We start from the raw sequence: 24,301 nt of genomic DNA, 5'->3' as shown, positions 1-24,301 counted from the left end.
ACTTTTGGGACAACATTCTGTGGGCCGATGAGACAAAAGTGGAACTCTTTGGAAGGTGTGTGTCCAAGTATATCTGGCGTAGAAGCATCACTGCATTTCATAAAAAGAACATTATACCAACAGTAAAATATGGTGGTGGTAGTGTGATGGTCTGGGGCTGTCTTGCTGCTTTAGGACCTGGAAGACTTGCCGCGATAAAAGGAACTATGAATTCTGCTGTCTACCAAGAGATCCTGAAGGAGAATGTCCAACCATCTGTTCGTGTACTCAAGCTGAAACAAACTTGGGTTCTGCAGCAGGACAATGATCCTAAACACACCAGCAAGTCCGCCACCGAATGGCTGAAGAAAAACAAAATGAAGACTTTGGAGTGGCCTAGCCAAAGTCCTGACCTGAATCCTATTGAGATGTTGTGGTATGACCTTAAAAAGGCCGTTCATGCTCGAAAACCCTCTAATGTAACTGAATTAGGACAATTCTGCAAAGATGAGTGGGCCAAAATTCCTCCAGGACGCTGTAAAAGCCTCATTGCACGTTATTGCAAATGCTTGGTTGCAGTTGTTGCTGCGAAGGGTGGCCCAACCAGTTATTAGGTTTAGGGGGCAATCACTTTTTCACACAGGGTCATGATGGTTTGGATTTTTTTTCATCTTTAATAAACACCTTCATTTACAAATTGCATTTTGTGTTTACTTGTGTTGTCCTTGACTATTGTTTAAATTGGTTTGATGTTCCGAAACACTTAAGTGTGACAAACATGCAAAGGAACAGGAAATGAGGAAGGGGGCAAAAACTTTTTCACACCACTGTACATATATTTTAGGAAAACAACATTTTAAGTTAATCACTTGTGTCGTTTTTGGTTTCCGTGATGAAGGGCCCATCCCATGTCCCAATGCATTTGAAGCTAAGGGAATAACAGACAGCTGGCTAATGACATGTGTAAATGGCCTCCCTATTCTACAGATACCTGGTTTCATTGACTTGATATGAAGAATTACAACATCCTTGAGCGGCTTCCTGACCTTCAGGGTCAACAACTCTGTTGTTTTGGTTGCTGACACTAAACTGTGGGTGTACAGTTTCAGAACGACCAAATTTCTACTTTTGGATGAACACTTTCCCGCACGGGCTATTACTATTATGTAGATCCTAAATCTTATCTTCCTCGACGTAAATGTTTATCAATGCTGCTAACACTGCCAATGCTTTGGCGTTTTTGTGAATCGTTCATTTTTCAAGGTGCTGCAGAACTGGATATATTAGCCTTTCTATTGGATTCTTTCAAACCGCAGGCAAAACAATGGCACGGATGCTTTTACACATATTGAACTAGGGCCCAGTCTGCGCAGCCATGTAAGAGAAACCCTCGTTAGTTTGTATTCAAATTCAATAGACAAAGCATGTCTAAGGCATTCATTATGCATAGCGGGTAGCAGGACCAGAGAGACACTTACATAACACACTACCCTTTTATTCTGACCCATCTGCACAAATTCTCCCTCGACCCCTGAGGCACTGCTTCTGACTCCTGCATCTGTGCAACATGCCACACTATGTACCAACACAAAGACCTAGTAAGTCAGTATGCTTCAATATTAAGTCCTTTTTAATTGTGTGCTCCTACTTTTCAGAGAATGGAGCATCAAACTGTCACCTAAGCCAGAGCAACATATGGGCAGCTTCTCTACTTCCTCTCATTTCCAATATGAGGCCCATAACGAATGTCATCTACGGGGGGAAAATTATGTTTTCACTGCAATTTAATGTTGCCATTCATTTTTGTTTTCATAACAATGGCTTTTCAGTATGAATGCTGGGTGTGCCAGATTGGTTGTCAATAGGAAACATTCTTATTTATAAACATCCATAATTTGTGGACTTTACTGCCTTTACATAAGAAATACAAACCCACTTTACATGTCTATGTGCAAAACCTGCTATAAAACAGACGGGAGGAAAAAAAATAAAAGACTCTCAGACAGAAGTTCCTCTAATGAATCAGACCAAACTGACAGCAGAGCTCTCCAACAGCTTCTGCAGCTTTACCAGCAGTGGAGAGAGAGAGAGACACTGCTGAGGACATGCTAAACTCATGTCTTACCAAAATGTTGAGTGGTGTACATACAAATGCACCTTGCCCTAAATGTACCTTCCCTTCCGTGGCTTGTCAAATCAACACTCCGCTGCCTACGCACTTGCAACAAACATGCTCAGCATGCTCATACTGCCCCATGGTCATACTCCTCCCGTGTGGTTTGTAATGAGATATTTTGCAGAGAGACATACTGATCAATTCAGAGTGCAGGTGGACGTAGCCCCATATCATTCTATCAGAAAGTGAAAATGATCAGTGCCTGATACATTAATGTAACCCAATGCACTCGCAACCTGACACCACAAATATGCTACTGAGACACATGTGAGTAAACAGTTCAGTGTCTGACCTCTAAAAGTGGTTCTAAAAAATAAAGTAGCATGGCATAACTCTGTTTTAAGCCATGTTTTGTGGAAAAGTGGCACTTGCTTTGGATCATATTTATCCTTTATGCTAAAACTGGGAAGATTAGATAACTAGAATAGATTGTTAACCTATGCTGACGTATTACTGCTGATGCACAAAAATGTGCAACCATGTGTAAATCACCGTTTTACACAAACCTAGTCATTACTGTCAGCATGAGCTTAATGAGAAAGGTGCTTCCTTATCTCCTGCATTGAGTAGAGTGTGATGCAGTTTTTCCTTTCTAAACATTTTGAAATCATAGGTGTTATTAATGAGTGACTGTCAAAATGTCAATAATTTGTGATGATTGGAAACAGTGAATGTAAAAGAATGCCCATTCTCAAAAGTAAAAGGAAAGAACCAATTTGCTTGATGTGCAGAGCTCCCTGTAATTTAGAAATAAAATAGCAAGGCTATTTGAAGAACCAAATAGTCTAAAAATATGCATACATTTCCTTCCAAATGGTACAAAAGTATAAATAACAAAGGCAAGCCTAATATTTGATCTAGCACCTGAAATGATGATGAGCTGGTTGTCAACGTCACGCTTTGTGAGAGCACAAACTTCATTTGAAAGCCCAAAACATGAATCTGTACTGTTCTCTAGTACAGTGCACTCAGCACTAATATTGGAAAAGACAAAGTGGCAATTCTCACCAATTTTCTCACATATGTAAAACACATATTCTACAGTGAAGTAAGTTGGCAGCTCTTTTTTTTTAATGCCAATTTTTGCTTTCTTTCAGGAACAGTCTCTGGGCTGCTGCACAAAGAGATCTTTCATTTTCTCTTGCATACATATTCATTCATTTTCGGTCCAACGAGTTAGAACTATGAAAAAAAACTTCTAATGTCAAAAACACATATTGAATTTATAATCAAGCATTGGCATCATTTTTGTTTGAATTGAAAAGAAAACCTTGTTCGATTATTCAATTGGTGTTGTATTCTTGTTCCATCATTATACTTTAAAATATACATCTGTTCTCTTTCAAAATTGACTCATGTTATTTAATTGCTTTCATTCTGTTATTATCTGTAGTGTCTTATGTGTCATGCATGTTCAGTCTTCTTTGTTTTTATGCAAAAAGGAAAACTGGGTTGTTTGCATAAGCCTGAACGTTAATGTCAATTGTATGTCCGTGCAAAACTTACTAAACAAAGTGAAATAAAAAGACAAAGAATTGGCATCAGATTAAGTGAGACCTGGAGACTTGGGTCGGAGGACAGAGAAATCTGCGCAGAGTTTTACCTCAACAACATCTGCTCTTGAGAGAAAACAGGTTGCCATGCTGCATGCAACAGGACCATGCATCAAATCTATAAATTATCAACTAAAGGTTATTATGAAAATTGTATTTGAGCAGGCAAAAGTATTGTACTGACTTATGTCCTTGCAGGTAGGTTACAGGTCTGAAAGAAAACAACAGGCTAAAGTAGACTACTGCATGTTGAGTGACATGGAAACCAAACGAGTAAAACAAAGAGATCCAGACAGACAAGCCTGTTGCCGTCTTTCTCAGGGTTTATAATCTCCCTGACCCTCAACAGATCGAGAACTTTGATCTGCGTCCATCCAGAATTGAATTAGAATCCACTGACATGAAAGATGGATGGGTGTAGGAAGAAAGTCATGCATTTAGAATACCTTGTGTTGCTCGGGCCGAGTCCATGATGCCTGTAGAGGACAAAGACACAACAACAAGCAAATGGCAAAGCAATTCTTAGAGAGTTATCCTTATCCAGGCAAAGCTGGAACGCTGCACATTGCATGCAAGTATTAAGTGTCCAGTTTATTTTGCGTACATCCACAGTCCCTGAGCTGAATGTATGATTTTGCTCAAAGTCTGTCACAGTACCACAAGGATTTCCCTACTGAAGAAGCTTATTTCTTTTTCATGTGTAGGTGTATTTCAGGGGGATTTTTAGGGTGTGCTATTTTCTGTACTGCATCCTGGAACAAGACTGCTTCTAACCCCCATGAAGAAAGTATATTGGCATCACGATAACGACAAACGCTCACAGATGAGAAGGTTATTGGTTTATGAGGAAGAGGTGAATTCATTACTCTACAACACCAGAGGTACGAGCTTGTTTGGCAAGTAGAACAGCAATTATCAACTCACAATCCATTTTTTGAGGCTTTCAGAGCAATAATTAGACTCTAAAACCCAATAAAACTGAATTTGTTCTAGTTTAGCACTGTTTTCTATCCGTGCATGAAAAAAAAAAACTGCCGTACATTGCAGAATCAACAGTTGGTAGTCTTGCTGTGTTGCTCAATAAGCAATAAGGGGTTTGAAAGAAGCAATTTTGTTGCAGCTCTTCCTGCACTCCACGTGACACCTGGAAATAAATCTTTGTCTACAGGTGGCCTGTGTCACATTGTTGTTGTTGTTCTGCTCCAAATGGTAACAAATGAAGTCTCAAATGATGTTTCGTATGCTTTGATTGTATTTCAAGGCTAAAATATACTAAAATGTGATTTAAATAACTTAAATTTCTTTCCTTAAAAAACATGATAGCTGTGGATGTTTATAAACCTACAAGCATGTTAGGATTGCAAACATTCATTTCTGTATTATAAGAATGAATACACTAAAGATTCACTAATTGACCAAAACTTTAAATATTAACTAGTACATTGTGGAATTATATCAATAAATGCCTCTCCATAGCATAATTTGGTGAATGAGAAAATTTACAGTGTAGCATCCCAGTTCAGTTCTCTCGTCAAAATATTGATGCTACATTTTCAATAATTATAGATACAGCACATTTTAAATGTTAATAGCAAAACATTTAATGCACATTCTACTCAATTTTGGACTGGAATCAAAGTGTGTAATGTTATTTAGAGTAACAAGGGAGATACAATCCCATAGATCAAGATAAATAAGTGATTATCATAGTTATGTTGGTTCTATCTCCCACTCTACTGCATACAGAATTACTTCATATCATTACAGATCAAATCAAACCTCTGGACAACTAACAGATATTTAGAACTGTTCTAGTAAGCATGCCATGTCAAGGTAAATCACAGTGACACTGAAAAGCCCAACCCCACAAGGCGGAAAGCTATTTTGGAAAGCATGCTCTATGGAATTCATGACGCTGAAGAGAAAATGTTAAAGCATGACAATGGGATGTGACGGCTCACATGGAGTAAAAGTGTTGGAGCGTAACAAGCAAAAGGATAAACAGCTATTTCATCAGGTGCAACTGCTAGAAAATGTCAAGAAAACAAACGCAATCTGGTGGAATAATTGAAAGGCAAAACAGTGAATCAAACCATCAATTAATTCCCATCTGAAAAGCACGCTCTCATTATCAATGCGGGTAACTTATAAATACCACAAAGAACATATGGCGTGTTGGAATTCAAGTATATTTATATCACAGAAACACTGGATTCATCTTTCACTATGAAAAGAAGCAGGTAAAAAAAGAGGAGTATTAACAATAATTATAGGACAAATCATATGAAAAACTCACTTTGTGAGTGTAATGTCAGTGTGCTCTTAAGAGCATTGTAAGTCCCCTCCTGTCACAGTAAGACACCCAGTCACCGCATATTTTACAAACAGCAGTTGGCTGCATATCACCACAGTGCCGAGAAAGAACAGCAGTCCAATTAAAACAGGCAACCTAATAGTCTGGAACATCACTACCTCATCCACACAAACACTCTCGTCTGCAGCGATGCTCCTGCAGTAAGTGAGCTGACAAGTATCGCCCTCATATCTGTGACAGGTGTTTGTTTAAGACAAAAGGGACAATGAACAGCAGCAGATGCGAGCGTGCAAAACGGAAGACACTTAAACAAAATCACACCTCCGAGCAAACGCTCTCAGAACAATATGGTGACGGCTCCCTCGGGTCTTATCATTTTTCCAGCCCATTGTTGTTACCTTCTATAGAGAATTATCCTCGCTCTTTGTTCTGACATGAATTGTTGTCAAGTGTAAAGAAGGCAATGTAGCGAAAGAGGAGACATACTAACACAAATAGGCTGAACACATAAATGCACAGAACTCTGGTGGCGTTTCATTCACTGGGTGACGCCTGACTGAAACTGATGACGATGCATATGCCAGCACATCATAGAAAACTGACATTTTAGTGAAGAAGCCCATACATTACCCCACTACTGAACTAGCAGGCGTGCTGTTGTAAATCAGTAGCCTTTTGTCTTTGGAGAAAACAATGCTCTCTCTGCATCCACACACAACACTTAAAGCATTCCTCTGTTTCAGATGCCCTGTCTAAACCGCTGCCACACCACATGCATTACTTATTTCTCTAAGCATTTAATTTCTTCTAAAATAATCATGAATTTCTCTTCTCAGGTCTTTAATTTCTAATTGCCAATCTGGATGTTAGACAGAGCAGGCCATAAACGAAGAGTTGTTTATTGAAACTTGAATATTTGAGGAAAACCCAAAGATTACAGACGTAATATGCCATCACCCAATCAAGTACAAACGTAACTGTGCTTTTAAGTTGTTGTTTTATGATTGGTCCTCTTTCACCCCAATTTGCCTCTGTATAGTTATTTCCAGATAATTACAGCTTAGAAAACTCTGTGCATCAAGCAGAATATTTAATATGTATTCAAATAAGCCAAACATTCATTATGTAGATAATGTACAAAGCATGGATAAATACTTCATTTACATTTTCAGTTATTAAACAGACACACTTATCAAGAGCGACTCGCAATTAATGCATTCAAAGGACTAAAAGAACCAAACGTGAAAGTTAATGCAAGTTTTAAAATAAATATATAAACACTTAACTTTAATAGCTGTATACAAAAAAACGAAACTATCCCCAGATAAGTGCCAATTTGAATTTGGAACAACTCTATGCAGGCATGAACCCACAAGGGGAGAACACTTTTTTTGTAACTTACTGCTTTTATCACCGTCGTTTTCAATGTACAGTACCACTGCTTTTCTAGTGTAATACAGTAATCTCCCTCAATCCTCGCACTGTGCACCCGTTTCCCTCACAACAATGCTTTTGTCTGCAGACAGTGAACAGTTTGTGTAGGAGGATTTTCAGAATGAATTTATTTCTCCCTGGCTTAACATTTTAAACCCGAGAGAGCAGTAAAAAGGAAACAGAGTGAAACAAAGTCAAACAAAGATTTCAAACCAACAATGAATGGCTAATCTCTTACAAAATATCAGAAGTAACACGTACTAAATACAGTAGAACATATAAATACAGTATCAAAAAGTATTCTCTTATCCGGATCTTTTTGCTTAAACATTATACAATAATGAGCGAGAGACCTTCTCCTCCATCTGCTGCATTATAGGCAGAGTTCTCCCATGAAAGGTAAAGATGACATAATGAAAACCTTACCCCTTTGCTCTCTTTGCTTGTTATTTTTACATGTAGCTTTACTGAAAGGGTCCACCATATTGTCATGGACAGGTTAAACGGGTTTGCAAATATTTTGTTAGACCTCCAGGATCCACACAATGGGCCTCATTCAACAATAACATCCACATTTAAAAAAAAAAAAATGTTTTTGAAAAAGAAAATTTCTAAGAAAAGTCAATGTCAGATTCATGTTCTTAAACCACAGAATTGTGTTCTTATAAAGATACAGTATATTCCATTGTTCTTGTGTATTCAAAGTTCGTGCCAGTTGATTCTAATTAGCATACGAAAGGTAAACACTCTGCCAATCCACATGAACCGATTTAGACTGAGGAGCCGTGTGCAAACAAATTGAAAAGAAGTGTTAAAGAATTAAGTCAAGAATGCCCAAACAAAAGTCTAAAGAGGGTGGAGCCCCAGACTCCAAACTTAAAAAAAACTAAAAAACTAAAGTGGAGGTCTTTCAGCAGGATGTGAACGCCAAACGAGCAGCCATGTTTATTAGCGTCTCGGTCTCCGCAACATATCTAAGGGTCCTGGAAGATGTGTTCCCTACTCAGGGCACAATCTGAAACATCTTGCAGCAGCAGTAAATGTGATTTTTTGTGAGCAGCCTGCAAAAAAAGGGGTGTCTAAATACAAGATGAAAACACTAAATCTGAGGGAAAAGGTACTCAGAACAAGTGAAATGATCTGTCCATGCAGCAAGTTCATTTCACTTGACAAGATTATAGTGTAAAGTTTTTTTTTATCTTCTAAAAAGAGAATAATTTGCAGTGTATGGTCTAAAAATTGCCTGATCAATGAATAGTTATTGTTTTGCATGGTTCCCAATTAACATAATTGATACAAATTGTGTTACAATTAGTGTTGTGTCTAATTTAAAAGCCCATAATGCGTTGTAAAAAGAATAAAAACATATATTATTATGAATGATAAAAACCTTAATGTAACATGTCAACACTCAAATGTGTGCAAACATCAAGAAATGTCTTCTTAAGAATGAATAGTGAATGAGGCCCAATGTGTTTTGGAGAGTAATACTGAATGTAAACACAAACTGTGTTTCAAGAACACTCCACAGAGCACCTTTAATAAACCATAAATAGGGTTTTAGGGTTGTTAAAGGCTTTATTCTAGTTATAAAGATGGAACCAAGCCAAACCCACAGTCACGCACAAAGTCTTTTTGATCATTAGTTTCTGAGGTGTTCTTTCAAAGTTTCAATCATTCTAATCCTATTTGGACTGAGTACTGAACTATGAAAAGGAGCTATGGTCCCGCACAAATGTAAAATATTAACTGATCCACTGTATGAAGCACAACAGACCAGTCTGCTATGCAGTCAGGGCAGATACACTTTAAATCAGAGTCAGTCAGTTTTTACATGTATAATGCTTGTTCCTCATTGAGCAGTATCCAATAACTCTACAAGGGAATAACTGTACAAGGGAAAGTTGATTTTTTGCTAAACTAAATATTATGAAACCAGTGGGGTTTTCCCACGCACAGCAACTCCAATAATGCTCTTATTTCATGCCCCTGGATTTCCTGTCTAACTACAAGCAAGACAGCACTCATATGTGTGACAAAGGAAAGTAAAGTATAAAAAGCTTTATATTTTTATGATCACGAATTCGGCATAACAATGTCCATGTCCTGCACAGTACCATTCAAACAAGAAATAAAAGTGGACAGAGTAGGGAGCCAAAGTACTGATAACACATTCAAATTAACTGAAAATTATTTCTGTGTATTCAGCACAAGCGCAAATCCAAAATGGCATGGTACAGATCTGCACTGGTTTTCTTTTTCGGGGCTTTTTTCCCTTTATTGACATGGATAGACATGAAAGGGGGAGAGAGATGGGGAAGGACATGCAGCAAAGGGCTGCAGGTTGGATTCGAACCCGGGCGTTTTCAGACCAATACAAAGATCTTTTATCAAAATATTAATGAGAAAATCCTGCACTTAAAATCCTTTAAAGTTTGCTCAAAAATGGAACAGCTGCCATTCTTTTCTCCAATTCAGCATGTCCACCCCAAACAAATGTTGTTTCAACCGTCACACCATAGTAGATGAAATACAGCTGTTATGATGTACACAGAGAGCATGACAGACGGACATCAGATGAACAGACAGAACAAGACAAACAATTAGCAGCCATTTTCCCTCATGCATTCATTAGAGACCCACCATGGAAATCATTTCCCTTGCTGATTATTAGAACTAAAAAGAGGAAAATATAATACATATACATCTATTCTTTCTAATCTACTGTCATTCGGTAAGGCTGCTAATCATTTCATAAAGTAAAGAAATGCCACATTCAACAAAACCTACTGCAGACTGAAATGCAAAACACACTGCCACCACAGCACAGCAGACATGCCGTGGTGCTGCACGTCCACAGGGCTACACGCTGCAGAAAATGGGTGGGTAATGCGTATTGTACACTAGTTGCTTGTTCCTTTGTTAATAACAGAAAGCCTCTGTGTGTTATTCATTCCCTCAGCATCCAGAGTCGATCTTCTCACCTACATTATAGATTGCCAGGTGATGTCTTTTATCACACATAATGGTGGGATGCAGAGCTCTGAGAGTTCTTCTCATCCACTATCACAGTGCCATGGCCACAAAAGAAGACAATCTGCAGACGGAAGAGCTAGTCGAGGTACAGCAGCAGGGTTTGTTCTGCAAAAAAAAAATGCTGCTTCTCGAGGGACATCCACACTGAATAATGGTGTAAACTGTTACTGGGGGTTGTGTCCATGTGTGCCAGACATTGAGCCTCGCCACTGTGGGTGTGTGGGTTTACAAAGAATAAGAAAAGGCCTGTCGTGACGCGCGTCATATGGTGGGAGCGTGTTTTGCACTGAAAGTGATGCCTCACCCAAAACCTGTTTTTGAATATCAAACACTCTGCGTTGAAGGTTTGACAGGTGGCACAGTGGCTGTAGCCTGTTTGAAACCATGTCAATCCCAATGGACTCCAAGAGCAACCAGCAACCCATTTAACCTCTCCTTGCAGGATAATCCACTTCTCCACTGGCCATCTTTATGATCGGTACGTTCCAAACCCTCTTATTGCTATTTCTGTCTGCAGCGTGGGTTAGATACTCAAAAGGTTTTTAGGCGGAGTACTTTTACCCTCAATTTTCAAGTGATACTGACATAAATGTTAGACAATCTACAGTACTATGGAGATGACAGACAGACTGAGCTGGGCTTAAATCCAGGCAACCTCATGCTGTGATGTAAAGTTTGAAATGATCAGGCAACAGCGACACAGAAATGGTGTTTCTCTTCTATTACCTTATTAACCAAATTGTGGTCTGATCTCATGGGATAAGCGCCACACACTTTCTATCACAAGATCAGTGAAGTTTTCAGGCTATATTTGGGAAGCATGCAGCAGTCGAATCTATCTCATGAACTCTGATGAGATCATTCCTTGGGGTTTTCAGAAACGGCTGGGAGATTTTCAATAAAAATGGATTACATTATTTCACTGGGGGTTTTTGTCAAATCTGGAGGCATACTTTGCAACACTACTCTAGTACATTTCTGTGCCACACGGATTTCATACCTGATAGATCCTGTTTAGATGTGCCTGTAGGAAGAAAATGTAGTGCATGAAATGGACTGGCTCCAAAATTCCTCCTTGAACTACAGTATATCGCTGAAGAACCCCCACCCCCCCATATTACCACTCAACTGTAGCAAGACACCCAAGACCTTGAAGGAGGAGGCCATGTGGGCAATAGATGTACGAGAATACCAATCAGGTATTCATTGCTTTTGATGGTTTGCACATGGAATAGTTTACAAGACATTACCAAAAGGACATAGTATCAAGGATGTAATGGTTGGTAATATAAAAAAGAAAAAAATAAGGCTTGCTGAAACCAAATTCAAAAGATGGTGGCAACATATCCATAGACAAACTAAATGTAACTTTTCAATCCCCAGCATGAGCAGAATAATGATAATGGTGATTGAAAATGCTAAACAAACACTTGATCATTCAAGTGGTCATTCTAGCAAAGGCTGTCCAATAAGAAGCAGACAAAGTTTAATTAGTGCTTCAAATCGCATGCTTATTTTGGGATGGTTATAATTGGGTTTCTGATGCTGATTTTCTTGAAATTCGGGGAAAAAAAAGACCAAAGTCAAATCTGAGTGTACTCCACATTACAGGCTGAGTAATACTGAGCTAATTACACAAGATCCTCTGGGCCATCTAGAAGGAGCCGCTAATTCAGGGGAATTAATCAGCAGTATGTACACCTTGTTGAAGAAACTGTAGAAGCCCCCCCCCCCCCCCCACACTTGTGCATGATCAATATACCTCTTGAGTTTAGATTTAGAGTAAAGGTATTCAATTCTTCTCCTTGAGACACCGGCGTCCTGCAGTTTTGTGTTCCTCCCTGGTGGTTACTGGTCAGTGTGCCCTGATTCATTATAAAAATTTCCTATGAGTTTTTATTTTGTACATACAGGAACTTACAATTATTCAAATGAATTGATGTCAGCTGAACTGCAACTTCAGAATTATACAAATCAATTTCAAATACGGATGTATCACAAACCGCAAAGTAAAATAACTTAATTACTTTCTGTGCTGTCATTAGTGACAATACACCCCTATCATGTCTTTTTTTTTAAAGTGTTTTTTATTAATTTCCTCAGTGTGTACTGGTTACTTAAAAACTTAGAGTTTAGAATGAATGTAAAGTATGCAACTGGGATAGAAATAATATCAGTCTACTTCAGTCTGCACCACCTGTGGTTCATTAACTTCGGGAGAAGAAATTGCTTGCAGGACATTGGCCCTCAAGGACCAAAACTGAGTACCTAAGATTTTAGGTGTTAAGCTTTCTCCTGTCATCCACATTGTCTTCATTATTTTACCTGTTCTCCTTCGGTGAAGACGCGCTCACCAGAACTCCAGCTGATGGTGGGAGTTGGATCTCCTAATGCCTCGCAAGTCAGAGTTACCTGTTCCTCCATCTCTGAAGTGCTCTGGTTTTCGACGTACGTGATCTTAGGTTTGACTGAAAACACAAGCACAAAGTCATCTCAAAGGCCCTAGCATAACAAGACAAGCCGGGTGGTTTGGTAGTATAATCAGTAAAAGAGCACCTCTGTGGATGTGCGATGAGTTCAAAGCGAGGAAGAGGATCAGCAGCTTGACAGGTGGCAGCTTTTTCAGTACCAGCAGCGGCAAAGTTGTGATAACCATGTTTGGATCCAAACTTAATTCATGTAATAATTTATATAGCCTATCTCAAAAGGAGCCGGCCTTCTTTTTTGTTCACATTTGAGAGAACTGTCGGGTTACTGTACACCTGAGCTAACCAGAAAACACAGCAGGGTGCCACAACTGTCACAACAGCAGAGCAAAGCAAAGCGAACTGTGTTAAAGTGCTACTTCTAAAGCATAAGTTTGAGCATTACTCTGCACATTTATATTTTTGTATAATATAGTAAATACTGTATAGTTTACAATTATTAGCCTAGAAAAAAAACTATTTTAAACAGATAATTAAAGGGTCTAAACATATAATTATACAATGAACAAAAGGGACAGTGGTGCTGCCATCTTGTTATTTCGAAAATTAAAACAACAACATTTAAACAAGCATGCAAGCAACAAGCACGTGAATACGTATTCACAGCCAGGGATTGGCATCAGAGCTGATCGTCATTTATTTAATGGATGATGTCGGCTATGTTTGGGTAACCCAGTTTCTGATACTTTTTTTATGGTTAAAACACTGGAACCATTTTCTAGGCTACAGCATTGTGAGCGGATAGGACCATGGAACGGCACAAACAAGTGAAGAGTGGACAGCGACAGTTATTGATGTGTGTGAGCAGAGCTGCTTTGAGTATTTTGCAGGTGCACGACTCCTCTTAAAAGCTTCTGCTACTGTCTAATGACAGAATTTAAAACTTGAAAGAAATAAATCCTGCCTAAACCCAGGTGCCACTGCCGCTCCACTCTGACAGTCAAACACACTTTTCTCCAAACATATTTTCAGTTCAGAGGTATTCAGTGCTCCAACTATTTGCTTTTCTAATTCCAATGTAGCCCTGTTTAAAATCTATTTTCTGAATCTGATTCTAACTTCGAGGTATTTGTTATGTCACATGACAGATGTGTCTGTTCCTTTTCTTGTCTGTGCTCTTCTCACTGGTTTGAAGTGGGTGAGGTACACATACTTCCGTGCACTAATCAGAATTCAGCAGTTTGAATCTAAAGCTTTAAGCTTTAGCTTTTTAGCTTGAGTGCTAAAACTCCTGATAAATAACACGTAAAGCCCCATTTGGAAGGGATTTTAATATTCACAGGGCTGCTTAGTTATTTAACTTATCGTTCCAGGCGGCATTTTAACCATCAGGAAATTACAAGAAATGGACTGTAAGAGACAAGGATAATTAGCAGGACAAAGCCAAAAACCTCACCAGGGACGGCACGGAAGAGGAGTGGGGGAGTCGCCAAAGGAGAGACGTGGGGTAATGATACTGCATGAGGCCAATTTGAGTTTAAAAAAAACTACTCCTTTTTATGCTCATAAGTCGACAAATCTTAACACACATGAATTGGTTTTAACATTGTTCCGTTTTAGTATGACTTACACTTCCCAAAGATATTATAAGCCGCGATATCTATTGTGAACAAATAAAGTCTGCCTACAAATCATAAAAAGACACTATACAAGTTCTGTGAGAATAACAACATTTTTACATTTTCTTCAGTAAAATCAAAGCAATCCAGTTATAGTTGTCTGTGCATCCAGTGCAAAAAAAACTGCTAACAGCTAATTCTGCATATTTTTAATATAGAAGTAGAAGGGAAAAAAACAGGAGCTCCCCTACACAAAAAAGGAAAAAATGAGTCATGGAAGTACATGGGAAGAGGAGATTTACTTTCCTTGTCTTACAGACCGAGCCTCTAATGTATTTTTGTTTTTGGCCCTGGGACGCGTTCTCCATCTCAGTGTAGGGTTTGTAATTGTTTGTCATTGTTTGTTCCTTAAATTTATAAAAATACATAAAAATGTGATCACAAAAAAAAAGGTATTTAATTTCTATTTGGTCAGACGAAAACATTAAAAGTCAATTAGAAAACACTCACAAAAACGCTGACATTTATTGTGGTTGGTGCTGCGCTTGCAGTTGGTGCTGATGTTGCTGCTGGTAGTAATATAATAATAACGCAATCAGGATTTGTTCATTTACTTGTTCATTCATACGGAAAAGACTAGTTGCTAAAAAATGCCAAAATGATAATACGCCAATGTCAGATGCACACCCGTCTACTCATTAAGAATTTAGTTCTTTATAATACAAGGATGTTGCTTTTTTTAAATCACAGAACAAAAAACTGTTAGCAATTGTGGCTGTAAATATTACTGAGGTTTTGGTGTACAGGAATGTTGTGACACTATCTTTAACATGCACCTTCTTGTATGTTGCACAGCCCAGAAACTGTCATATGCCATGTTAATTACAGATTGTGTCATATTTCTCCTTTTTATTGAGAGGCGGCAGTGTCAGGACTGTTCTAGGCAACGGCTGTTAGTGACATGATTTTTGAACAGCTGGTGGTCACACACAGAGCTACACAGCAAATATATTATTCATAATATTACACTAATGTCTACATCTAAAAAAATAAAAAGTGACATTTATTTGCGCAAACCCAACCTAATTCAAGCCTGAGGCAACCTGAAGAATTTAGGCTCTTACCCACCTCACCTAGAGAAACAAATCCAGTCAGAATAGGGGTAAAGAATGCGGTGCTCCAGGCATTTCCTTTAATCGTTGCTTATTTAGTTAGAAATATTGAATATTATAGAGAAATAGTTCAGATTTAAATCCATATGTCAGGGTTTTTCAGGCCATGTGTGCCCTATGGTAACATGCAAGAAAATATAAATATCTGATCAGACTTGGTATTGTCAGGTACTTAATTCAAGAACTCCAGTCAGAATCAGGAGGAAAACACATTTATTCAGAAGTGGAAGAACATGCATGATTGCATCTTTTCCCATGTTGATGTAAGGAGACCAGATCTTTGTGAGTGTAAGAATTGTTTTCAGATAATGAGGAAAATGTTGCTAATTTTTAATGTAATTGTTTACCTATAGAGATCGACTGAACCAGGCCCGGGCCACCTCTGTTGTTTGGGAAAATCAACCCAACCAGATAACTCATTGTAAAATGTAATTGCCGTGACTAGATGCCCTGATATTGTGGTTGTGATTGAGATGATGGTTGTTATGTGACAAAATAAAGACAACAACCTAGTGGGCAAAAAGAAAAGAAAAAAAGACTTCAAAAAGTTCAGCTGAGATCATCCCACTTGGCCAGTTCTCGGGATCCTTAAGCTTCATCCTTACATGAAATAACCACAGCCCACACTGAAACAACACCTCATCTTGTATCCCTTAGAAAACAGACAACTATTGTTCTTCCCCCACCCACATACTCTTATACCTCATTCCCACACACACCAAGTACATTTTATGTTGTTCCTTTAGTTCATGTATGTATATGAAACGTTCTCCCTTACCAAACACTCTCAGACTGAGTTCCTGCTCACTTTCCCCTGCCTTGTTTTTGGCAATGCAGGTGTACTCTCCTTCATCCAGCTTGGCAACATCCATTAATGTCATTTCGGAGCCATCATCATTAAAGTTGTACTTCTCTCCTGCCTCGAGAACCACTCCATTCCTGTGGAAAACATGGGTTATTCACATCTATCTACTTTAATATTAAACTAAACTACTTTAAAAGCGCACCATTTTACAAAAAGATTTGACATTTTAACAATTGTTCCTTATCATGACCGATCCTTTCTAACAAACAAAAAATGATCAAGTATTTTCCATTTGTCCTAGTGGAGTATAAACTGTTTGTCACCGTTGCCAGCCATGTAAATGAGAGAATGATCTTGGGCTCCCAACTATCTGGGATCACTTGCTTTGGGTTTCAATACAGCTTTCAATAAGTTGCAGGTGCTGTCTAGCAGCACAAATAGAAAAAAAGGTAAAGGTAACAAAATACCAACAACCAGCACATTTAACTGCTGTCTTGGGAACGAGACGGGAACAGTTTAACAAAGCAGGAAGCTATCAATGGCTGTATTCAGATACACAGAATGATGTGGCTATTGATGACACTCCAGTCTTCAGGTTTCACTGTTTACATGCACCTATTATATCCTCTTATTAAGTATCCTATTGCAATGAATAAACCAGTATATCCCCAATTTCTTAGTGTCTTCCTGATGTGGGTTTGTTACTGTACAGATATTTAATGGTCAGTGTTTCCATTTGACTATTGTGTAGCTTCTGTCTTCCGGTTCTGTAAAAACCTTTTATTTACATTATAATGTAATATTTATTTTAATTTTTCTTGTATTTTAGGCAATAATGAAAACACTGTTGGCTATTGCGGCTACAAGTTCGTGATAGGGAGAAAATTGCACTTTTGATGTAATATAAATGAAGGTCACGCCTAATTCTTATTTGTTATGCAGGAGCAAAGTGATTCTGTAAAATAAAACCTTTAAAACTTTGGTAAATACCGCCAATGGAGATATCCAAGCATATAGGAAAAAAACGTTTCCACATTTTTAAGATGATATAAGCCCTTACACCCACATAGCTTATTGTTTCTAATTAGTCCTTTCTCTTCCGTTGCTGCCAGCTTTTAGTGATACCGATGTTGTGTGTCAGCAACCATTTGCGCTGTTCACAACAATTGGAGCCACTACCGTCAAAAACTTTAACTTGTACAGGCTTTACAACAAACAAAAAACAGAAAAGATTTTCTTACATGCAGCAGCAACCGCTTTATTGTTGGATTAACTACAGGTTAATTCTAAAAATCAACAGATACAGTACATTGTTGAAATTATTGCAGCAATTTGCCAGCATCTAAGTGCGTTGGTCTCTCAGAGTTTTTACCTTGTCCATGTCACCATGGGTTCAGGATAGCCATCAACAGCACAAGTCAACATGGCAGCCTGGGCAACATCTGCTGTGGCATTCACCTCGGACTGCCATACCCTGATGGTTGGGAGCACTGAGACGCATACAGATAGATGTGGGGGGTAGACAGTGAGAGAAAGCGAGAGTGAAATGAAATGAAAAAGACAGAAAGAAAAATAAATTGGTAGATGCATACACAGGCAGATAGTCTCATAGATAGCAGGGGTGGGGAAAACAGAGACAGAAGCTGTGACAAATTCAGAGCACTTATTTTGGGCACACTCATTTTCTAGGCTCAGAAGTTAAAAAGTGAAAAAAAAAGACTTCATTAGCATGGAACATCTTTGATACCCGGTTGCTCTGGGCAACGGTTTTCCACATTGATGCTGAGCCTCTAAGGATATAGAGCATATTTAAGCATCATGGGACACCTGCAACACAAATACATGCGCACAGGAACAAAGGAAAGGAAGGGGAGGATGGGAGGAAATAGTGTGAGGGCTGCTAACCGTTCACAACGACCTTGATGACCCGCAGATCAATCTCGCCGCGGGTCATGAGGCGACCCTCGCAGGTATAGGAGCCCTCATCGGTCTTCTTTATGCCACGGATTTGAAGGTGATTGTTGCTCAGTACCTTAAAGCGAACTGAAATGAAACAAAGGAAAAATTCATTCAGGTGTGTTTTAGGTGTGGAAAGTTGGCGCGAGTCAGTATTTGATGATTAACAGCTGGCGTTGTGCTACCGAGAGGGTTCAATCGTGATGTAATGGAACTCTAGCCTGGCATCGCCACACTAATTCCTGTTCAAATGCGTGTCAGTCTAAAAGCTTGCAGTTCATTGTCAATTTCCAAGGGGCAATTTCAAAAGGCACAGACCATAATGCCTGGATGTGAAATGTGCCCTACAACTACTTTGGGCAACAAAACAAGCGGCACACGTAAGTTGGGGTGGTGCCTCCTCTGTTTTGAAGCAGAAAGAAAAATGGGGACCCGGTCACAAACTTTTTTAAATTACAGTTGAACAATACACTGAAATGGGAACAGATTCGGCAGATTTGTCTGGTTAATAAAACTCAATATATAGAGAAAATTGTGGTCTGAATTGGTCAACCATGGCCATGATTCACTTTGATGTATCTGGCTGACAACATTTTAACACTGATGTCCGATTCATCTCTACATTATTATTACACATTTCATGTTGAATTTATGCATTTTCATCATGCGCTATTAGTCTCAGAAATATGCAATATTTTTGTCTGTCTGGGACACTCCTACGTAAAAAAACAACTTTAAATTTCGATTTTATTTTATTTCCACTTTGTCACATTCATATCTGTGCTCAACACTCCTTCCACCAGCTCCAGGAAAGGAGAAATATGGCCCTCAAGAGCTCGCTCACTTCGAGATGAAATGTGAGCCGAACAAATTTAATCATGTAGTAATTCAAAATACTATCCCAAACCACACATGAGCTCGTCTTATTATTTTCCAGTGAGGCATACCAACAATACCAACACACGTAGTGATATTGCCCAGTGTCAGAGGAGAATAACAGAGAATCAGTTGTATTTTCAAATTCAAAACCAAATTAATTTTTTCTTATCAAGGCACAGGATAAACCCTGGGGGAGAATGGCAACATTTTCCAGCCTCTGACGCTCAAACATATGCATTCTAACTGTGCATGTGGTTGGATTTTGACCATGTGGTCTTGCAGTATGTACTGTAGTAGTCTATGTCCATTTAAGTCACAATCATTTACTTACATTATCAGTTTTGGGTTGGACTTTTGTTTTAAAATGTGATTCATATTGGCTGTCATTTGAGTTTATAAAATCTGAACTGTAATACACAAAGGACGTCATGGAGAAAAATCTTGTTTTGGCCATATTACATTATTAATATATGTATGGTTAGACCTCAGACTGTAAGACCACCAACTGATTTGCAGAAAGCAACACCAGAACAAGAAACTATTTAGTAATTTTGGATCATTTTGATTCTTTCTAATATGATGGACTTCAAAAACATTTCATGCAAACCATTATGCAAACTAAATATCAAAGCATATTTAAAACTATTCATTAGTTTATATTTGTCAAGGAGTTAGATTTGGACAAAACACTAACAACTAAGGAATATTAAGAACGTTTAAACAGATGACAGGAGCTAAAAACTAAATCAAATGAAATCGAAACATGATCCCCTGCTATTCAGAGAGCTCTTACCATCTTTTTCCATCTGTATTTTTGCTCCTTTATATTTCCAGAAGACAGTGGGTGGAGGCGAACTGATGACATCACAAATAATGTTGGCATTGTCTCCTTCAGTAAACTCTTGGGGTGAGGGTGCGTTTGTAAAGGTGATTTTTTCTGAAAAATAACAAGCATACATACTTTTTATTCATTGAATATTACTTCTTTAAGTAAAAGTCTTGTCAAAACACCATCTTCTTGACTTTGTTTGACTGCTGCTTTTACAGGAAGACAAATTTGTTGATTTTGTTAATTTTTGTTACGTACAAAATATCAAATTCTGAACCGTTTAACTTCCAAACAACTTCCCTGTTGATATGAATGTGTGAGGTTGTGAGTTGAGAACCAGCCAGTCCAATGTTGTGCTTTGCCTTTAGATAGATAAAATAGTTAAAATGTCTTCTAATAATAACCTAAAACAGGAAATAAAACAAAAGAAAAAAAGGATTTCATCTCTGAAAGACATTTGCTGATGCTTGGCATTCATGAAACATAAAGCCATTACTCACAAGAACTGCAAAACAGACAGGATCATTAAGCAGCCCTCTAATGGTCTTCCGACCGTTTATTGAACTGATGAAAAATCTATTCTCGCTTGAGAAGAAAAAGAGTAATGTGTTGCCCTTGAGCAGTCAATAAAATACTATGAGTTCAATAAACAGGATTTCTTTCTTTTTCTGTTCTCATACCACTCAATAATTTGGAGAGTGTATGGCGTGAGGCAAAAACTTACGGAAGATTTTCACTTTGACGGTTGACTCCGCTTGTTGGTCTCCACTGCTAGCGACACACTTGTAAGTCCCTGCATGTTCAGTCCCAGCTTTATACAGTGTGAGTGTGGAAGATGAATCATCGTTACGGGTTACTGTTATGTCTGGTCGGTTCGGTTCTATCCTGTCCCCACTCGGTCCAAACCAGTCTATGTGCTTGACAGCGGCATCGGCTGAGGGCGCAGTGAAGAGCAGTATGTTAGAAAACAGTTATCCTGTGCCAACAGACTGAATACTGGAGGTTGTTGATGCTCTTGCGCGGACTGAAGCTTGTGGTTTGTGCATTTTAGCTACTTGTAAACAACTAAAATATCAAAAGTCATAAGAAAAAACATCATCCAATAATAAACCCAAACATTTTATGCAATTTTTTTGCCTTTAACAGATGGCGAAGGCAATAAGAAACCCAAACCTGTTCAAGGGGGTTTCATGTAAGGGTGTCACGATTTCAATTTTAATTAGAAATCGAACCAAAATGAAGTCACAATCGTGAAATTTGAATTCAAAAGTGGAATAATCGATGCAGGCATGCCCCCAAAATGGAGGGAAAAAGTGAAAATCAATGGGCTGGATGCAAGTTTGAAAGGGAAACAACTGCGGGTGTTCACAGTCAAGACAGTCTGGTAAACTTACCTTCACACATGAAGAATTTGGACTCTCCAAGACTAATCTCCCCGTGACTTGGTGTGATCTCCACTTCCAGTGAAACTACAACAGAAACAACACACAAAATACAACATTAGAAACATATCTAGCAACATCATTTATGAAAATATTGACATCTTTATGAGTGCCATCTAAAAGCATGCGGGAAATCAATTTTTTCAACGTTTTATATTTCAAAAAACTTATACTTTCTTTGTCAATTAGTGGGAAGAGTATTGAGTTTCCTCATGTATCTTTAATCCTCACAGTCCACCAATGTTTACTACTACTACTACTACTACTACCACATTATGTTAACAGTTGGTACACAAACTTAATGTGAAACTTTAAAAACACACAATCAAAGATAACAGCAGTTAAAATGAAAATAGAGAATCAAGCTGTGACTCTTATTTTCTGAGGCTGGCCCAAATCTCGGCAGTTATTATTTTTCTTGCCTGTAATTGGTAACACCCCTATCTTTGCACGGTAGACAACATTTTTTAAAGCGATAGAAAAGGCAGTAGGTACTGGAAACCTGTGGGAAGCAATGCACATGCACATCAAGAAATTGACTATTCCAGTTTTGGCTCAGTCAGTCCTGTTACCAAAAAAACCCAGACATCTCCTGTTCCTTTTTTTTTGGCCTGCAGTCTTCCTGTCCTTTCAAGAAAAATAACATCCAGCCAGCACTGCAATTATTCAGTTAACACTCAGCAGTTGGTAAGAACCAATAATGTGCTGCCAATGTACCTTGAGAGAAATTAAATTTAAGATGCTTCAAAATAATCTTTGAGATCATGCTGTCTGTCTAACAAGATAAATGCTGCATGTTTCTCAGTGAAAGCCTGCGCTTAATCAAAGACCGGATGTTACTTGGCATGGGCAGAAGTATGGCCTGAAACATTTCTGTGCTTAATTAGAACAAAGCTTCACTTGTTTCATGCAGAATCTCCCTTGGGGGCCGTGAATGGTTCCTGTGGTGTGACTAAGAAGTGTGACTAATGGGCCCAAAACACATAAAATGAATATGCCAGAGTGACCACTGCTAGGTGTAATTGGCAAAAAATCATAATTTTCTAGAGCCCAAGTTAACGACTATAAATTGCTTCTTTTTTTTTTTTTTTCAACCAATGGTTACCCATCATAGAAGACAAAAACAAAAAACAAATAAAAAAAACAAAAAAACAATAAAAAACAGCAATCAATCACCATTGAGAAGCTGGAACCATAGACATTTGGGAACTTTTGTCTAAAAATGACTTAAGCATTTGATTATTGATCATTTTTCTTCATTGTGTAATCTATTAATGTCTTGAGCCATCACAATTCCAGAAGATCACACACAATCACAATTACGTTCTATATATATATATTATTATTGTTAACGTCACTGACAAAAGATCCATGGGAACATTCAAAGGCATCTATCCAATACACACAGCCTTAGAATGCACCAAATATCTACCACACTGTCCAAAGAGCGATATTAAGTAGGCGTGTGGAGCATAATCTCTCCTTCCAGATCAGTAGTGTAAGGTAACAAACTGAATGCAGGCTATGAAAATTCCTGTTGTTGGTATTCTCTGCTGTCAGACTATATTTTATTGATAGCATGCATGGCAGTTATTCAGCTCTTTGAAGGTTTATATTTATAAGCCAAATTGTTTCATTTTGACAGCAGGATTTGATGTTCAAAGTGAAGGAACATAAAACCCAGGCATCAAAAACCCCACTCATTTTGTCGGAATATGAACTGCTCACTAAAACAATGTTATGCTAATGTTATAGATAAGGATATTGTTTTAATTGGACTGAAGAAATAAGTAGGGTTGGTATTCATTTAGTCAAAACAGAAACCTCATTTGCAGAGGAGGCATGATGATGATTATTCAAGGCAAGTGAAGTTTTCTGTTAAGCCCATTATCACATTTAATGTCTGGAAGTGCTTAATATTGGAAAACACTTCCCAACCCGGCCTAGGCGAGCAATGCAGGGGGGGCCTTAAAAACTTCAGCATCAGCTACCCACATTCAAAAAATGAAACCAGAATGTAAAGTGGTAACAGAAAGACAAAATGCAACAGTTAGACCACAACTCTACATGGTAGGGCTGAACGATTTCAAGAAAGTCCACTTGCGATTTACAATACTGTGATTATTATTGCAATTTAATGGTGTTATGAGTTTGATTATCAACGAAAATAGAATATAAAATAGAATATAAATAAATAAAAATAAGCTACTTATTGTATCTCTGTGTCTTTTTAGCTTGAACATACAGTTAAACGAGCATAGGAAGAAATAAATGAACAAAAATGTGCAATACTTGTTTAAATAACTTCATATTTTAGAAAATGAAATAACAATAGAAATACATTTTGCGTGCCATTCTAAAACAAGATGGGTGTTATATAATGTGATTAAGTAACAAAACATACTTTGTACAACCTGTGTGCCTGTCCCCTGAACACACTGTAAAAAAACATCTCACCACTATCTGCTAGCTGCCTGTCCCCTGAACACACTGTAAAAAAACATCTCACCACTATCTGCTAGCTGCCTGTCCCCTGTAACACACTGTAAAAAATATCGGACCACTATCTGCCTGTCCCTTGAACACACTGTAAAAAACATCTCACTATCTGCTAGCTGCCTGTCCCCTGAACACACTGTAAAAGAAAGTGCACCAAAGCACAGAAGAGAGGGGGGGGGGGG

At 38.3% G+C, this 24,301-nt stretch overlaps 1 protein-coding gene across 15 annotated transcripts in view; it reads right to left on the bottom strand.

Annotated features, from left to right (window-relative positions):
• The window catches only part of ncam1b (neural cell adhesion molecule 1b), a 79,051-nt gene that overhangs the window by 20,203 nt on the left and 34,547 nt on the right, over window positions 1-24,301 (bottom strand). For 8 of the 15 annotated variants that reach the window (XM_034867957.1, XM_034867946.1, XM_034867947.1 and 5 more), the window contains exons 2-10: window positions 21,573-21,647; window positions 20,903-21,112; window positions 20,143-20,286; window positions 18,420-18,557; window positions 17,887-18,004; window positions 16,488-16,648; window positions 12,818-12,960; window positions 11,493-11,516; window positions 4,155-4,184 (exon numbers count right to left, since the gene is read on the bottom strand). In XM_034867957.1, coding sequence (XP_034723848.1) covers window positions 4,155-4,184; window positions 11,493-11,516; window positions 12,818-12,960; window positions 16,488-16,648; window positions 17,887-18,004; window positions 18,420-18,557; window positions 20,143-20,286; window positions 20,903-21,112; window positions 21,573-21,647 — 1,043 coding nt within the window. The remainder of the gene's footprint in view (window positions 1-4,154; window positions 4,185-11,492; window positions 11,517-12,817; window positions 12,961-16,487; window positions 16,649-17,886; window positions 18,005-18,419; window positions 18,558-20,142; window positions 20,287-20,902; window positions 21,113-21,572; window positions 21,648-24,301) is intronic. The other 7 variants (XM_034867948.1, XM_034867953.1, XM_034867954.1 and 4 more) reach the window with 3 other exon arrangements.

This window comes from Etheostoma cragini, chromosome 3 (assembly GCF_013103735.1).
Source record: "Etheostoma cragini isolate CJK2018 chromosome 3, CSU_Ecrag_1.0, whole genome shotgun sequence".
NCBI classification, from domain to species: Eukaryota; Metazoa; Chordata; class Actinopteri; order Perciformes; family Percidae; genus Etheostoma; species Etheostoma cragini.
This window is presented reverse-complemented; position numbering and strand designations above follow the sequence as displayed.